The sequence below is a fragment of the Portunus trituberculatus genome, chromosome 17, assembly GCF_017591435.1.
Source record: "Portunus trituberculatus isolate SZX2019 chromosome 17, ASM1759143v1, whole genome shotgun sequence".
NCBI lineage: Eukaryota > Metazoa > Arthropoda > Malacostraca > Decapoda > Portunidae > Portunus > Portunus trituberculatus.
In genome coordinates, this window is record NC_059271.1 from 3,910,001 (window position 1) to 3,927,888 (window position 17,888).

The window sequence follows — 17,888 nt, forward strand, 5'->3', positions numbered from 1 at the left end:
GCGGCAACTATCCCTCAGACAGGTGAGATTCTGTCGCCCTCCTTGTGGCTTGGCCGAGTCTTGTGTGCCTCATCCATCACTGCTCGTGTGGCCTCACTACCCACTTTGGCCACGTTCCTCCAAATTACTTACATGCAAATCTGAATTTATTGGGACACTGTACAGTTCCTGCTACAGTGTTGTTATTATTATGATAATAATTATAATCATTTTTTATCATTTTTATTATTATCATTATTATTATTATTATGACTTCTATTACTTTTTATTATCATATTTTCTTCTTATCATTATTAGTGTTACTAGTAGCAGTAGTAGTAATTGTAGAAATAGTAGTAGAAGTGGTAGTAGTAGTAGTAGCAGCAGCAACAGCGTAGTAGTAGTAGTAGTAATAGTAATAGCAACAGCAGCATCGTAGTACTAGTAGTAGTAGTAGTAGTAGTAGTAGTAGTAGTAGTAGTAGTAGCAGTTGTAGTAGTAGCAGTAGTAATAGTAGCAGCAGCGTAGTAGTAGTAGTAGTAGTAGTAGCAGCAGCAGCAGCGTAGTAGTAGTAGTAGTAGTAGTAGTAGTAGTAGTAGTAGCAGCGTAGTAGTAATAGTAGCAACAGTATTGCTCTCTTCTACCACTACTACTACTGATGCTGCTACTACTATGCTACTGCTGCTACTGTTGCTGCTGCTGCTGCAACTACTACAACTACTACTGCTACTACGGTTACTACTAACAATAGGTATTATCATTATTATTATTATTATTATTATTATTGTCATTATTACTATTATTATTATTGTTATTATTACTATTAGCATTATTATTATTATTATTATTATTATTATCATTATTATTATCATTATTGTTAGAAGTAATAGTAGTAGTAGTAGTAGTAGTACTAATAGTAGTAGCAGCGGTAGTGGGAAGAGAAGAAGCACTAAGGAAAAAAAAAGGAAAAAAAAAGTTAGTGTTCCCGTGTCGATACACAGGAGTGGCATCCCATGTAAAGAACACTAGCCAGAGTAGAGATAGAAAGGAATGTCCCGGTACTCTCGTTCCGCCTCTCAGTCACCTTTTCCCAGCAGGCAATTGGGGAGAGTATTCTTCTGGCCTACCTCAGGTAGTGTGGTCTCGACCTGACCCTAAAGTATATGATATGTTATGATAGTAATAATACGTAATGCTGGGAAACAAGTCGCGGGTTGGTGTTTGCCAATGTTGACCACATACTACGCAACATTCTAGCCTCCACGTCCACGTCTGGTTCAACTCTAACAAAACTAATCACAAGTGTTTCTTGTCATTTGAAAAATCTTGCTTCCGCTTAAAGCACACCAAGAATAAACTAAATCAAGTCTTTCTTTTCTTCCTCATAAAAAAAGAACTGTGATAAACCGAAACTTTCATTAATAGCATGAAGCTTAATGCCAGAGTTGTAGATATGAGATGTGAAAGAATGAGAAGGCAGGAATATAAGATTAAAACATAGAGCATGAACACCAGTGTGTCTTAAGAGTGCTGCTGGTCATTTGCTCTGCTAATGAATTTTAATGCAAACGGAAAGCAAAGTCTTTTTAGAATATGGAACTATGCAAATATACAAAAGAAAGGAAAATACATGACTTTTATCTTTGAAATTAATAGACATCATTAGCTTGATATTTTGCAACTGTTACTTCAGCTGCCGCGCCAGAACATTTTCAGACATGCATAGATACATAAACTAAATGTATGAGAGAGAGAGAGAGAGAGAGAGAGAGAGGATAGTTTTTCGCACAAGCGATTAACATTAATCTGTAAGAATTTTAATGTATAGAAACAAATGGAATAATTCAAAACGCCTGTAATAAAACGCGTCTGAACGAACCAATAACGATGCTGCAGGTAGTCTTTTTTTTTTTTTTTTTTTTTTGTGTGTGTGTGTGTGTGTGTGTGTGTGTGTAGACATGTTGGTGCGGACAAAATAGAAAAAAAACATAAGTGCAGCAAAGGGAAACCGGCGAATGTGGTGTGTTGTCTTGCCAATGCTTTCACACACTCAGGGAATCAATCTTACCGACTTTTTGTTGTCGAGAATAGTGACGGACAATCACTCGTATTATATGTCGGTTAAGCAAAGTAAATGTGGCCCTTAAAGTCAGGAGACATGCCACGTAACATCATAGAGTAAAAAATTAGATAAAAAAGGCATTGAATTCACATTCCTTTATTTCAGTGTTTGTTCTCTGCACAAGACATACGGAGTGAAAACAGAAGTAAGGTTAATAAAGGCAACAACAACATTTGTAGTGAAGACAGTAAAGTAGTAGTATTAGCGGTAGTGGTGGAGGTGGTGGTGGTGGTTTTAGTAGTAGTAGTAGTAGTAGTAGTAGTAGTAGTAGTAGTAGTAGCTGCTGTTGTTATTATTGGTTGGTTACAAGAAACAAAACAAGTAAAATGGGCAAGGGCTTTGTTTTGTTATGAAGGGAATGTCACTCAAACGATACTCATCTAACTCTTCTAACGTCATGTCATCAGTTTGTATGTTGAACACGATTTGTTGTAGCCCGTTGACTTGAAAGTGCGCGTAATGCTCCATGTTTGTGACTATCGGGTCATGACGCGGCTGGTGAGTGAGCTGAAGGTGTGGCTCGGCATGCCCCACGCTATGAACTCCGGTACAGAAGACTAGTGCTTGTAGGACCAACTTCTTACGCATGATTGCTTCGTGTTTGCTTTGTCATGAAGTAAATGAGATGACGTGCCTAGTGAGCTACCCGAGCCTGTAATAGTTACTAGGCAGTTGAGAAGACGGCAAGGCAGGCAGGGAGGGAGTCTCGAGCCTGCATGTTCAGCCGGTCATTTCCAACCAGTAAGTGCGTTGCTCTCAGACTCAGGTTAACAAAAAAAAAATAAATAAATAAAAACCGCAATCAAAGAATTAGTCTCGTATGGGCTGTAGTACGTAGAAAAAAACCCCGGTAGTTTACTTCTTAGCCTTAGATGCCAAGAATATGTAGTTTTCACTAAAAAGCTCATTGATTCGGTTATTCCTTACATCCAATTATTTATTCCACCGGCTACTGCTGTTCTCTCTCTCTCTCTCTCTCTCTCTCTCTCTCTCTCTCTCTCTCTCTCTCTCTCACCACACACACACACACACACACACACACACAGAGAGAGAGAGAGAGAGAGAGAGAGAGAGAGAGAGAGAGAGAATAAGGGGGATGTCTGGGCTAGCGAGGGAGGTAGGTACACCATGTGCATCTTATTGCTATTCACGAACAGACACACCAGCCTTGAGGGACCACTAATATGCTTGACGCTGCCTGTTTGTGCTATGCCTTTAAGACCACCTTCATTTTAATGAACTCGTCTAATACTTTTTTTTCCATATGCTAGAAATAAACATAAAATAAAGTGAGCAAACAATGTCATGATCATTTTGTACATTCCGTTACGTCCTGTGGGGTGTGGCGTTTACTTTTCAATAATTCCTTTGCCTGTGAGAAGAATTAACAGTGGTGATTGTGTTGCAGGCTGGTAGCATGATGCTATCGAGGAGTTGGTGCTGGCGGGTGGTGGCGGTGTTGGTGTGGACGGCGGCGGCGGTGGCGGCGAAGCGGGACATAAGTGACAGAAAGCCTGCCGCAGGAAACAACCCCATCGTCCAACAGCTGGAGAATTCCCTCCTCTCGTCTTTCGGCCTCAAGCAGCGACCTAGTGTCAAAATGGACTTAGTGGTGCCGCCCTACATGCTGGAGCTGTTCCGTCGACAGCAGGCGGGACATAACGATGCTGTTAAGGCTGAGTCAACAGAGCACCGTCCCCCGACCCCGACCTCACAAAACTACAACACCGCCAGAAGCTTTACACATGAAGGTGTGTGTGTGTGTGTGAGTGTGTGTGTGGTTTAGATTCAGGATATTTCAATTTCGGGTGGATTTCCATCATGATAAAGTGTTTAGATATTTTTTCATAAACACCTGAATACAAAGAACAATTTAGAGAATATCTACGTGTGTGTGTGTGTGTGTGTGTGTTCGGAAATTGTTGTCATTTAATCAAAGTGTATACCATATTTCCTAAGTTGTTTAGAAAAAGTCACAAGTTACTAGGAAATGAGCTGAAAGGCAGTACAATCTCAACCCACAGAAAGCGAGGCAGACAACCGATACCCAGTACACAAGATGCGCCTGCGCTTCAATCTCGCTAAGCTTCCCAGCGAGGAGGTCCTGCACTCTGCTGAGCTGAGACTTACACACCTGAAGCATCCGGCTGCTCCAGACCACATGCTAGAAGCCACAGCAAACACCAGCAAACTACGGGGACGAGAGCAACGGCGATGGACATCCGAGGCTGTACCTTACTTGCAGCGCATTATGGTGTATGATGTGCTACGTCGCGCCACTCGGTCGTCGGAACCAGCGTTGCGCCTCTTAGATACAAAAATTGTCGACGCGCGTCAGATGGGAGTCCAGACTTTGGATGTCGCAGACGCTATTCGTCGGTGGATAGCAACGCCTAAAAGCAACAATGGCTTGCTAGTGGAGGTCATTCCCTTCAGTAAAACCTCGACCTTGGACGCATCCCATGTGCGGCTCAAGAGGTCAGCAAGGGAGGAAGAGCTGTGGTCACAACAACAGCCGCTGCTCGTTGTGTACGCCAACGACGGGAAGGCACAAGTGCGAACCAAACGAGCCGTGGTAAACAAACATAAAAAGACTCGAGATACGTGTCGAAGACATCGTCTCCATGTTGACTTTCGTCAAGTAGGCTGGGACGACTGGATAGTGGCTCCTTCAGGATATGATGCTTACTTCTGCAAAGGAGACTGCCACTTTCCTCTTCACGACTCCCTCAATACTACTAATCATGCAGTGGTACAAACACTAGTTAATTCACGGTATCCAGACCGAGTGCCCAAGGCCTGTTGTGTCCCTACTGAACTTTCACCTATATCCATGCTCTACCTGGACGACGATAAAAATTTCGTGCTCAAGAATCACCAAGACATGGTGGTGGAGGGATGCGGGTGTCGGTGAACAGCGGGCGACAGCCCCGATGCTTTTCATCCACGGCCGCTGCCATGCTGTCTGCTCGCTAGTCGACCCGGTAATGTGATATGTATGTTAGATTTCATATATAAATACCTACAACGTGAACCAGAAATAAATGTAACATAAGTACTACATGTAGGTGATAAAACGCCCGCTTGGTCATAAGACTATTGAGAGCTTGTGTTCCTGATGAATGAACTATGGGCCGCACTTGTTTGTCGTGGCAGAGATTCACCACGGAGACAAGAAAATTATAAAACCGTCCGTTTATTGTGTCAGCACTGACGCACCAGCCCGCGTCAGTGGAGGGCTGGAGGCTGGGTAGTGAGAGCACGGACCAAAGATGCGTGAGTAGTGGTGCAAGGGGGGCCAGGGTGGCACATCGCCGAAGCGGTGGGACACAGAGCCAAGCAGTGTAAGTATTGTGTTGGACAACATGACTGACGCCCATCATGACGCTATTGAGGCTGTGAGACAAAGTTGTAGTGCAGCGTATACAGAACCAAAGATCAAGGGACGAGCACGGTCTGTCCGCCCCAGCCCCGCTCACCACCAGCTTGTTGACTGTGGCCGCCATCTCCACCAGCTCGCCCTCTTGTCCCCCGGCTCCGCTGCCCGTATCCCCCACGTTCCTAACTCCACATGTATTTATTCTCTGTATTATACCTTTCCTGCACGTAAGAGAATGTACAGATTTATATATATTTAAATGTGAATACAGAATAAGGTATTTTGTACATAATTAAAAGACTGAATATCTCTGTAATAAAACTTATACAATTATAATAATTTAAATGAATTAAAAACATCTAAGGAACTGCTGAACACACACACACACACACACACACACACACACACACACACACACACACACACACACACACTATTAATTTGTGGCAGTGCAGAGTGGAAGTTGCCTATGAAAACGCACAAAATGCAACAATTCACGCGACTACATGTCCTAGGAGGTGTGTGTGTGGTGTGTGTGTGTGTGTGTGTGTGTGTGTGTGTGTGTGTGTGTGTGTGTGTGTGTGTGTGTGTGTGTGTGAGAGAGAGAGAGAGAGAGAGTATGAATCTAATCATAATGTATTTCACGGACTAAGGACGCATGCGAGACAGGCTTTGGTAATGCAGCAGCAGCTCAGTGGCAGCAGGAGGCAGGGGCATCAAGGAGGAGGTAGGCTGAGAGCCGCTCATAATGAGAGAAAATTAAAACTCATTCTATTTATCTACTGTCATAAAAGTAAGGTGAAAAATTTTGTGTTGGGGAGGGAGGAGACGGTTCTGTGTGTGTGTTTCACTGTTTGATCTACTGCAGTCTCTGACGAGACAGCCAGACGTTACCCTACGGAACGAGCTCAGAGCTCATTATTTTCGATCTTCGGATAGGCCTGAGACCAGGCACACACCACACACCGAGACAACAAGGTCACAACTCCTCGATTTACATCCCGTACCTACTCACTGCTAGGTGAACAGGGGCTACACGTGAAAGGAGACACACCCAAATATCTCCACCCGGCCGGGGAATCGAACCCCGGTCCTCTAGCTTGTGAAGCCAGCGCTCTAACCACTGAGCTACCGGGCGCGCGCGCCTTGTGTGTGTGTGTGTGTGTGCGCGCGCGCGCTAGTGAGATTTACGATTCTCTCTCTCTCTCTCTCTCTCTCTCTCTCTCTCTCTCTTTTATATGTATATCTATTGCATCACGATGATTACAGTGTTAAAATTACGATTTCTTAGCCTTTCTCCGCCAGTTTCATTCCAGTCGATATCTAAAAGCCAAACTGCAGTCAACACTCCAAATGTCTCCATTAATTATTAACCCAAGTTGGTAGTGATATTAAATACTTTCTCCACACTGACCATTAGGGGTCTTCACTGTAGCCTCATACTCATAAATTGAGAATCAGTTATCTTTTTCACAAGTCTCCCCTCCTCCACATTCTCTAAGCGCCGTAACAATCGTTATCATTCCTTGCTTTTCTTAATCAGCCAACTCTTCCGCACTTAACTATTTCTTACTCAAGACTCTCACTATAAAAATTTTGTTCGGGTATCTAATCGTATTTAGACTCAATCCTTCCTCTCCTTCCCTGCTCACTCTTTCAACTCTCAATTCCATACAATACGAGCGGGCCATCTCTGCATCATACTAACACGTGTTTTCACTACTAGCAAAGCAATTACAGATAAACGATCCTTATAAAAAACAACATTATATATATATATATATATATATATATATATATATATATATATATATATATATATATATATATATATATATATATATTCCTTGGAATGACTATCGCTTCCGTGTCAGAGACCCCATCTCTGTGTGCTGAGTGCATAACATAAATGATAGTGTCTGGCATAAAAGCGTACATTCCTCATTCTTTCTGTAGACCAAAATCTCCCAAAGCTTGGTTTAACACAGACTGTTCTCGTGCTATACATGATAGAGAGGTTGCCCACAAAAGGTACGTGAGCCTTCCATCACCAGAATCTCATGCGCTGTATATTTCTGCCCTGAATCATACTCGTATCAAGTCTGTTTTCCAACATGACAAAAACTCCTTCATTGATCAAAAGTGTTAAAATCTTTCGAGATTCAACTCCCTTCGAGATTCTTGGCAGCTAGTCAAAACATCTCCAATAACTTTACTTCATCTTTCCCTCCTTTATCTCATCCTGATGGCACCACTGCCATCTGATCTGTCTCTAAAGCTGAACTCTTGCTAACAACTCTATCTTTGATGATTCAAGGGTTATTCCTCCCTCTCCTTCATCTCTTTGACTATTTCATGCTACTCATTTGAATTTAATTGAACGCAATGTATCGCTGTAGCAAGTACGGTGACAGATAAAACGTAATGAGCGCCATATGGCAACGGCGTCAAGCTAGACATTGCGCACAGCTTGTGTGCAGCCGCTTGACAATGATGTATCTTTATATTTAAATGCCCTGTAACTTCTAAACAATGGTGTTAAAAACATTTGACCAAAGGCTACCTCCGATTTAGAATGACTGGATCTTTCACTTTTCGAAGAAAATACACACTCTCTCGGGATAATACGCGCGTGCGCATGTGTGTGTGTGTGTGTGTGTGTGTGTGTGTGTGTGTGTGTGTGTGTGTGTGAGAGAGAGAGAGAGAGAGAGAGAGAGAGAGAGAGAGAGACGCAGGTGTAATCATTGGAAAACCTGAAAATCTATCAGTTATATACTAATCCTTTCTTGATTATTTAATATATCAGTTCATTTATTTGTGTGTTTGATTATTTATTTTACAATTCATTGTATTTATTAAGTTTTCTTTACTTTTCACAGTGTAAGTGTATATACGTGGCAGGACCTCACATGTGGTACGGTTGGTGGCGAGATGGAGCGATATGAACGGCGTGGGCTATTGTCTGTCTCATTTAACAGGTCTGACGGGAGTTTTTTTTTTTTTTTTTCATAGGTTTTTATAACCCGGCTGACTAGGAACCACAGACTTCCGGAGCGGGGACAGGTTCTCATACGGTGACCCCAACGATGTGGGTCGACCCTGAGTAGCCTGACCGTGGTGAGGAAGCACTGCTGGCATGATGAGACAAGGCACCACAGGAGGCTCTTCTACCTTGAACACTGCTAATCAAAAAAGTAGCTAATTTGATTCTCTCTCTCTCTCTCTCTCTCTCTCTCTCTCTCTCTCTCTCTCTCTCTCTCTCTCTCTCTCTCTCTCTCTGGCCGACATCACTTGCTTCTAACCAAACAGGTTTCTTGCTCGGATGAGGAGCTTTTTAATTTGGCAGTCACAAGCCACACTTAGCATAACCGGCTTAATACTTTCTGTTGGGTTTTCTTTCGATGTCATTTCGTTCTATTGCCTTTCCTCTAAGCGACGTAGCTCTTGTACGGAACAGTTACAAGGCAAAACTATTCAATCAAAAGTAAGAAAGAAAAATCACATGAGATACTTTAGAAAAGAAGCCCACTTCATCAGATGAAGAAAAAGAAGAGAAGGTCGAGTGAGGGCCATTTTGAAGTAACGAGGAGAGTCGGCCCTTAGGTAAATTTTTGCTCAATGAAGGTCCCTTCCTTCCGTTAGCTTTCACTCGCCTCCACAAAGCTTCGTTATCGTGGGTGCAGATTATGGGCGAATGAAACGAAGTAATTTTGCAAGGAAGAGGTTTACTAAGATGGTGGCCCACAGCGCACCTGGGCGGCCTCCTCTCTGTCATACTAATTGAAGGCCTTGGTCTGAGGGGCATCTGAGGGTCAGGGGAATTCATGGGGTCTTTTTTAAGGTGGTCTGTTTGGAGTCTTTACTAATATACACCACATTTACAGTGCTGAACTCTTCACAACAAGATAGTATATAAATAGTTCATTCTAGAATTCTGAGTGAGTTCTCTCGGAACCTTAGAAATAGTACTGCTACTCACTAGGGAGAGTGAATGGTCCATAACTTCATTAAGACCCTCCACTCATTACTTAAGAATTTTCTGGCGACCACGAAAATGCGTAAATGACATTAGCCATCACGGAAGAAAATGATGACATACATAAATGTTTTGATATTATTATATAAAACGTTAATGAATAAATTTTCATGTGAGTAGAAGGAATGAGAGCGTGTCAGCATGCGTGGTGAGGGTTGTGGCGGTACGTGTTGGTGTGGAAGGAGGCGGCGTCCTCCCCTCCCTGCTACACCTCTGTGTCTGTGTCTGTATGCTACCAGCGACGTGATGTAAGAAGAAAAAGAAACGATGGTGCAACACTGTGCTGGACATCATGAATGAGAACAGCACCATGCTCGCTCCTCTCGCATTCTGCCACATCTTATAACCTCACACACACACACATACACACACACACACACACACACACACACACACACACACACACACACACACACACACACACACACACACACTGTATTTAAATTTTCTTGGTGGTCGAGGCAGTCAATGTATAATTTAATTTGATTAAATTCTTTTGATTTTTTTTTTTTTTTTTCATCATGCAGGGATTCCATATAATTCCTGAGATCTACACGCCCTGACTTTTCGGTTAGCAGAGACAGCATGGTTGTTGCATGGAATAATGCTGGATGATCATTCTATTAAAACACATCTGTGCTCTAGACGTCAGGTATGGAGAACACGAACACTGATAGTGATAACCATAACCTGAAGTGAAGGGTGTACTGCTCCACAGCTTTCTGAGAGAGTCGATATTCCTGAAGGGAAAAATAACGTGATATTTCAATATCTATTTTCCTTTTTCTTTTAAGTAGGACTGAATTCTTCGTCGCTACACTGGTTGGGCAGAGTTAACGGACTGTTGTAAATGAAGGTTACACTATCTCAAAATATAGGCTCTTTTATTTTATTTTATTTATTTATTTATTTTATTTTATTTTATTTTTTTTTTTTTGTCTCTAAGGAAATTCCTGCCTGAGGTTTACTTGCTTCGTGCATGTTACGGGTTAAACTGCAATTAAAGTCACTGTAGATAGAAAGACTGGCTTATAGCACGATTATTTCATAAACATGTAAAACAAAATTTCCTTAAACAGAGTAGAAGATTGTGATTTCATTCAGTTGGAAGGAAAGGTAAGCTACACGGAGCGTTATTTACGTCAGGCCAACGTGCAATGATTACCACAGCTCTCTTTTGTACTATAAAGTGAAAATCAGTTTTAAGTTTGGAATTGTGGAAATAAATAGACTACTAGATTAGTTAACTGCCAACATATACAATAACTTTTCCACGTCCATACATTCTCCCTGACAATTCCATGACCAACATTGAAGAAAAGAAATGATAGTATTGAATTATGCTAACGTAAAAACAGCTGCAGTTTCCTCCAACGCGCAGAGCATGACGTGACAACACACAACACATTGCTGGGGGTAAAACACGTGTCAAACAAGGAATTCAGGCTGACGTACATATAGTACATTGAATGAACACTTCTTGTATTGATAGGAGTCCTATGAACATGCAGATATTACCAGGCATGTATAGTATTAATAATCTGCATCATCAGTCATACGTTAGGAACCTGCATAAAGTAAGAAAAGTGGCCATTCATCTCTTTTGTAATTACACAAATTTTTCCAGTTTATTTTTTATCTATAAGAAATTACTTCAACATATACAGCAAATCAATATAAAATGTCAAATAGAGCAAATTGATAGTGCAAAACAACTTTGCAATATCTGTGTACAACGATGAAATACTAAATTTGCAACGTTCTCCTTAAGACGTTGATCAAAGAATAATATTTCCTATCCAGCTTATCTTATCAATAATGTTTATATTGGTGTTCAAGAAAGTTTATTCACATCTAGCAGAGCAGAGGAAAATACATATTACTAGTTTGGTAACATTTTGACAGGCATAATAAAGCAGGCGCCGCTCATCTGCGACCTGTCGTCAATTGTAGTCTTTGGTACAATCTAGGTGAACTCGTAGAAAAAAAAAAAAAAACATCGTTTCATCAATACCAAAAAGCTGAGTTCGCTCGTGTCCTGTTTTCCTTGGTGCCTGCAAGGAACTGTAAGCCACGTGTGTAGTCAGACATCATATTATCAAGTTTCGTTTATACATATAATTTCCCTGGATTTATAGAAAATGTACTTTGTGCTTTTCCTCCAACCTGAGGTCGGTAGACTAACTTGTATCTGATTTATATGATGCCTATTATTAATTTATTACCGCATTTGGGGTCAGGTTGCACATAATTCTTGGATCAATATTTTGTCCACAAGGCAACGCAAAGGCATCAACATTGTTGTTTTTGTGCATAGACTGAACATTTATCTAAGGACTTGCTCAACTAAATATTGTTCGTTCCTACTCCAGGAAACACTTCCACCTATGACATACTGTACGTATACCTTCATAACTGTTACACTACATAACACATGCACAGAGTAAACAAAATTTGGAGCCTTTGTAAAGTTGAGGGGTGGAAAGGTAGCTGGCATCTGTAACATCAGTGTGGAGTTGCTCAAAGCGTGGGGTGAGGCTATGATCCGTGGGTTGAATGCTGTCTTGACTGCTGTATGGCATTCAGGTACCATTCCCCCTGATTGGAAAAAGGGGTTGGTCATCCCTATCTGGAAGGGGAAAGGGGACCATCAGGACTGCAACAACTATCGCGGTATAACATTGCTCAGCGTACCAGGCAAGGTGCTTGTCCATTTGCTGTTGATGCGTATCCGCAGTCACCTGCTGAAACACCAGAGATCTAAACAGTCTGGGTTCACGCTCACTAAGTCAACAACTGACCGGATTCTAGTGCTTTGCGTACTGGTGGAGCGCCAACGTAAGTTTCAACAAGAGATGCTTGCAGCCTATGTTGATCTCAAGAAGGGGTTTGATTCAGTGCATCGACACTCTGGTATCTTCTGCGTCTCCGTGGGATTCCTGCAAGGATTATTGGTCTATTAACTGGCTTCTACTCCTGGACTGTGAATGTTGCGAAGTGTAAAGGGGGAGTGTCCAGCTTCTTTCCTGTGAATACGGGAGTGAGGCAGGGATGCGTCCTTGCTCCATCACTTTTCAACACTTGCATAGACTGGGTACTAGGCAGAGTTGTAAACTAAAGTCATTGTGGAGCATCTGAGATTACAAGTATTGTTTTTGCTAATGATGCAGTAATCTTTTCTGAGTCACTGAAGGTTCTGGTAATGGCTCTAGAGGCACTGCTGGAGGAGGCGAAGCCCCTGGGACTCCAGGTTTCCTGGCCCAAGACCAAGGTTCAGGTGTTAAGAAGCTTACTGGATGAAACAGTACAGTCTGTCCATGCGTGTGGCGAGGACATTGAGATCTCGGAAAAATTCACATACTTTGGTAGTGTAGTGCATGACGATGGTGGGTCGAGCCAGGAAGTTGTACGGCGGATTGGCCTGGCTCACGGTGTTAATGACTCACTCAACACGAGTATTTGGCGTTGTCGGTACCTGCGCAGACGGATGAAGATTCGTATCTTCAAGTCGCTGGTGATCCCTGTCTTACTTTGTGGTTGTGAGACATGGACGATGAACACCGATCTAAAGAGGCGAATTGATGTCTTTTGGTACTAGATGCCTTCGCAGGATCATGAGGTACTGCTGGTATGACTTTGTGTCATATCAGTGATTGTTCCGTGAGACTGATTCGAGGTCGATTACCAGCATAGTCCGTCAACGTCAACTGCGACTATATGGACATGTGGCACACTAACCAAAAGCCCATCCTGCATATCGGGTTGTCTCCGAAAGGGATAACCCAGCATGGAGGAGGCCAAGGGGACGTTCACAGAACTCATGGCTGCGGCAAGTCGATGCCTCTTGTTAAGAGTTACTTGGCATGGGAAGGGAGCCTGCATGGAGACTCGCGAGACGTAACCGCCTGGAATGGTACCATAGAGTATGCGCGGTGACGCGCTCCCGGGCGTATGCCTCCCGTGAGTGATTGATTGAGCTGTAGCTAGATATCAGTTCAGACTAATGTTGATGTGAAGCAATGCACAAAGTATTGATCCAAAGATGAAAATAAAATAATCACATTTTACCGGTTTTTTTTTTTTTTTTTTTTTTTTTGTGTGTGTATGTGTGTGTGAATAATTTGTACTATTTCCTCACATTGCAAAGTTAGCTTCCCCAATTTACTATGTCCATCACTGTCTCTATCCCTCCTCTATCTTTCGCACATCCACATTCCCATCTGTTTTGATTATGTTATCTTTTTTTCCAGTGAGCGTGTACCGTGATGGAGTGCGAGAGATGAGGAAGTCTCCCGGCTATCCTCATTTTACTTTGTCACTAATCCCACATGGAGTATCGTACCCACCTTCAAAAATATTCCGTTTGTTCTGTCAGCATTACGAAAAATCTAACCCTATACTTAAAACCTGAGACAGTGATTTTTTGGGGGGCCGAGACGGAGGTGGTCAGAAAAAAAAATAACAACATGGCAAAGTTGTCTTTAGTCAGTAAGAAAAAAACAACAACAATAACAGCATTGAAGCTGAGGTGAATTGGCTCACACTTGTCGACATAGGCTTGGCTGCTAACCTCGGCAGTACCTTCTTCATTGTTTACGTACAACCCCAAAACGATGCGGCCCGTCACCTGTCTGCCGACCCTCTCTGTCCATCGTGACGGTCATCTCAGCTTCCTTGCCTCTTAGAAAAGGTGGAGTTTGGGGCTTTTTCATAGTTTTCCATCATCTACCGTTCCCATATGAACAATTTCATCCCCAGTGATGGCAGAGAAACGAACGAAAACTAATGGAGTTTGAGTGTGAGTGTGCGGTTTGTTGGGCCATCGCCACCCTCAGCACCCTGATGCTATCGCGCCGCGTCCCCACCCTGGCGCGGGCCTCGACATAATCTCACTCTCCTTTATCACATTTTTTTTTTCTTCTGCATCATTATTCTTTGAACATCACAGACAAGACTTTCATTTCCAATGGAAAACAAACATTCAAAAGAACAATGTCAGAATGTATCTTTTTTTTAGAGCGTGAGTGCATCCAAACAAAGGTTGAGACACCGGGAAGGAGCGTGGCTGGAATGATGTAAATACCTGGCTATGGCCTCACCTTGGATGGATAAAGAAATGAATGGAAGTTTGAATGAATGAATGAATACACATTTACATAGATTATCATGCACATATATGTATATTTGGTGAGCTAAAAAAAAAAAAAAAATGCGCCAGACTGGCCACAAGGTTGGCAAAACTTTCCGCGGCAGCAGTCAGTGGACTGACTGAGTAGCGCTCATGGAAGAGATTTAGCACCTATGTCATAGTCTGGACCAAGGCCATGAACTAGACTTACATTTCTCGGGAGAATAGATCTACGTCAATAATATGAGTTATAATATTTCTCTCACGTTCCCGGCAGTACACTATGGTTGCAAGAGGAGGATGTGAGGCGCGAGGTGGTGAATGCAAATACACTCTCGAAGGATGAGGAAGAAGAAAAACCATGCTTATCATCCCAAGTCTTTGTCAAAGCAATTCAAAGACAGTACGAGTAAACAACGCTGGTTGAGACAGGTGACGCTTCACTGATACAGAGCTATTACTAAGCACAAATGACATTTTTTCATTTCTTCAAGGCATTTATTTACTCTTCTTAATCATCAAATTATGCGTCCACCACAAACAACTTCCAATTTCTGCCTTTATCAGAACATTTGGTAATTTTTCTATAAATCATCTCTCTCTCTCTCTCTCTCTCTCTCTCTCTCTCTCTCTCTCTCTCTCTCTCTCTCTCTCTCTCTCTCTCTCTCTCTCTCTCTCTCTCTCTCTCTCTCTCTCTCTCTCTCTCTCTCTCTCTCTCTCTCTCTCTCTCTCTCTCTCTCTCTCTCTCTCTCTCTCTCTCTCTCTCTCTCTCTCTCTCTCTCTCTCTCTCTCTCTATATATATATATATATATATATATATATATATATATATATATATATATATATATATATATATATATATATATATATATATATATATATATATATATATATATATATATATATATATATATATATATATATATATATATATATATATATATATATATATATATATATATATAATCAGAAACACTCAAATATACAGTGAAATCATCGTTGCCTCTTCTGAACATTTCTAAAGCTGATGATAACACCCTACGTTTTTTCACATCTTTTCAGAGACGACCAACATTTCAGGAAATAAACAGATCACGTAAGGACGCCACAGAACGCCAGACTCCTGATATCTCTAAAATTTCTGATTGAAGGGAGTAAACTTATAATTTTTCAATCACTCAAAAACTCAATTCCTCAATCAACTTGATACAACCTTCCGAACCACTATCCCCTTTTCTTCAATGACGCTCAACTGTCCCCCATTTACACTGAACATCCTCAGTCTGTCTTTTACTTATAATCTTAACTGGAAACTTTACATCTCATCTCCAACTTAAACAGCTTCTATGAAGTTGGGCATTTTGAGTTGTCTCCTCCAGTTTTTCTGATCCCCAACTGCTACCTCTACACAGGGGTCTTATCCGACTATGTATGGAGTATATTTTACATGTATGGGAGAGTTCCACTCATACTATTACTTTATACAGGGTGGAATCAAAAAACTTTTCGTCTCAACGCCTCCTCTCCTCTAGCTGACTTCAGCCTTTCTCACCGTCGGAATGTTGCATCTCTTGCTATCTTTTACAGCTGTTTTCATGTCAACTACTTTTCTGATCTTGCTACCTGCATGCCTCCGCTCCTACCGCGGCTTTACTTAAAATAAATTTTCCTTTCTCTCATCCCTATTCTGTTCATCTCTCTAATGCAAGAGTTATCCAGTATTCTCAATCATTCATTTCTTTCTCTGGAAACTCTGAAACTCCTGTCTATTTATATTTCCATCTACCTATGACCTGAACTCATTCAAGAAGATGGTTTAAAAAATATTTATTCCATAATTTTGACTAATTCTTTCGGGAACCGGCACTTCACTGGCCCTTCTTATAATTACAAAAAATGAAAACATAAATAGATAAGCAAACTAAAAAATAAACAAATGAATAAATAAGTAATATTAGCAAGATGCCAAACTTCTTATCATTTTTCCTGCGTTCAAGACTCTCCCCTAGTTTTCAACATCACTTGTCAAATGCCGAACTCAACAGGAATTAAACAGTTCAAGCGGAGGAATCACAAAGGGTCTCTCTCTCTCTCTCTCTCTCTCTCTCTCTCTCTCTCTCTCTCTCTCTCTCTCTCTCTCTCTCATACACACACACAATTATAAAAAAAATACTTTCATTTAAGAGAAAACCTAAAGCATATTTCTCTTCATGGTAACTCCTGATACATTTCCATATCTGATCTCATTATCACATTTCCTCTCAGCTAAATATACAAAGAATATTACCTTCCTTGATAATTTCATGGATGTGGGTGGAGAGGATTTGTGGCAAGATTTGAACTTAGCACAGATAGTGATCCATTGCACAACAGAACTTTCATTATTATTTTTCGCGTTTTTTTTTTCTTTTCAACGAGGGATACCGACTATCCACACTGAATGGCGTTACCATTACCATTGGCGTTACTTGCATTCTATACTGGTACTAATTGGTGATAATGTGAGAGACAAACAGAGCGAATATATATATAATCAGATTGGGTGGTTTCGTAACACAGTAGATCATCAAATGGTGACACGAGCGAGTGAGTTCAGCTACGAGTCTGGAAACAATTTCATAATTTTGTGTTTGTTGGTGTCTCACGTTGTAAACTAGTGCCTCTTCACTGGAAGCTGAAGTATGTACCACTAATTGTTTTTATTGTTTTCACAGTCTTAACACTGACTTTGCAATTTCAGTTTGCAATAGTTCTAAAGTAGATAAAAATAAAGTACAAACACATCACATCACATCACATCATATATATATATATATATATATATATATATATATATATATATATATATATATATATATATATATATATATATATATGAGACACTTGGCGATATTGGACTTGTTTGGCGCGTATGTGAGATATCATTGCGAATATTGTGTGTTGATCAATCAATCTGAGTGTGTGTGTGTGTGTGTGTGTGTGTGTGTGTGTGTGTGTGTGTGTGTGTGTGTGTGTGTGTGTGTGTGTGTGTGTGTGTGTGTGTGTGTGTGTGTGTGTGTGTGTGTGTGTGTGTGTGTGTGTGTGTGTGTGTGTGTGTGTGTGTGTGTGTGTGTGTGTGTGTGTGTGTGTGTGTATGAAATGTGAAAGGTGTTTCTTCATCGCCTTGAATATTCTATTTTCTCCAGATTGTTAGCCATATTTTGATTAATATCCATAAAATCTATGAAAGCCCACCACGAACTG

At 41.3% G+C, this 17,888-nt stretch overlaps 2 protein-coding genes across 5 annotated transcripts in view; one reads left to right on the plus strand and one right to left on the minus strand.

The window, feature by feature from the left end:
* Positions 1-5,816, plus strand: part of LOC123505119 (bone morphogenetic protein 2-like) — a 20,804-nt gene extending 14,988 nt beyond the window's left edge. Inside the window, exons 1-3 of one of the 2 annotated variants that reach the window (XM_045256193.1) lie at positions 1-22; positions 3,510-3,852; positions 4,126-5,816. The exon at positions 1-22 is cut by the window's left edge and continues 341 nt beyond it. In XM_045256193.1, coding sequence (XP_045112128.1) covers positions 3,519-3,852; positions 4,126-5,015 — 1,224 coding nt within the window. In that variant the 5' untranslated portion in view covers positions 1-22; positions 3,510-3,518 and the 3' untranslated portion in view covers positions 5,016-5,816. The remainder of the gene's footprint in view (positions 23-3,509; positions 3,853-4,125) is intronic. The other variant, XM_045256192.1, reaches the window with a different exon arrangement.
* LOC123505118 (alanine--glyoxylate aminotransferase-like) overlaps positions 1-17,888 on the minus strand; it is a 90,132-nt gene that overhangs the window by 62,780 nt on the left and 9,464 nt on the right. The window lies entirely within an intron of this gene.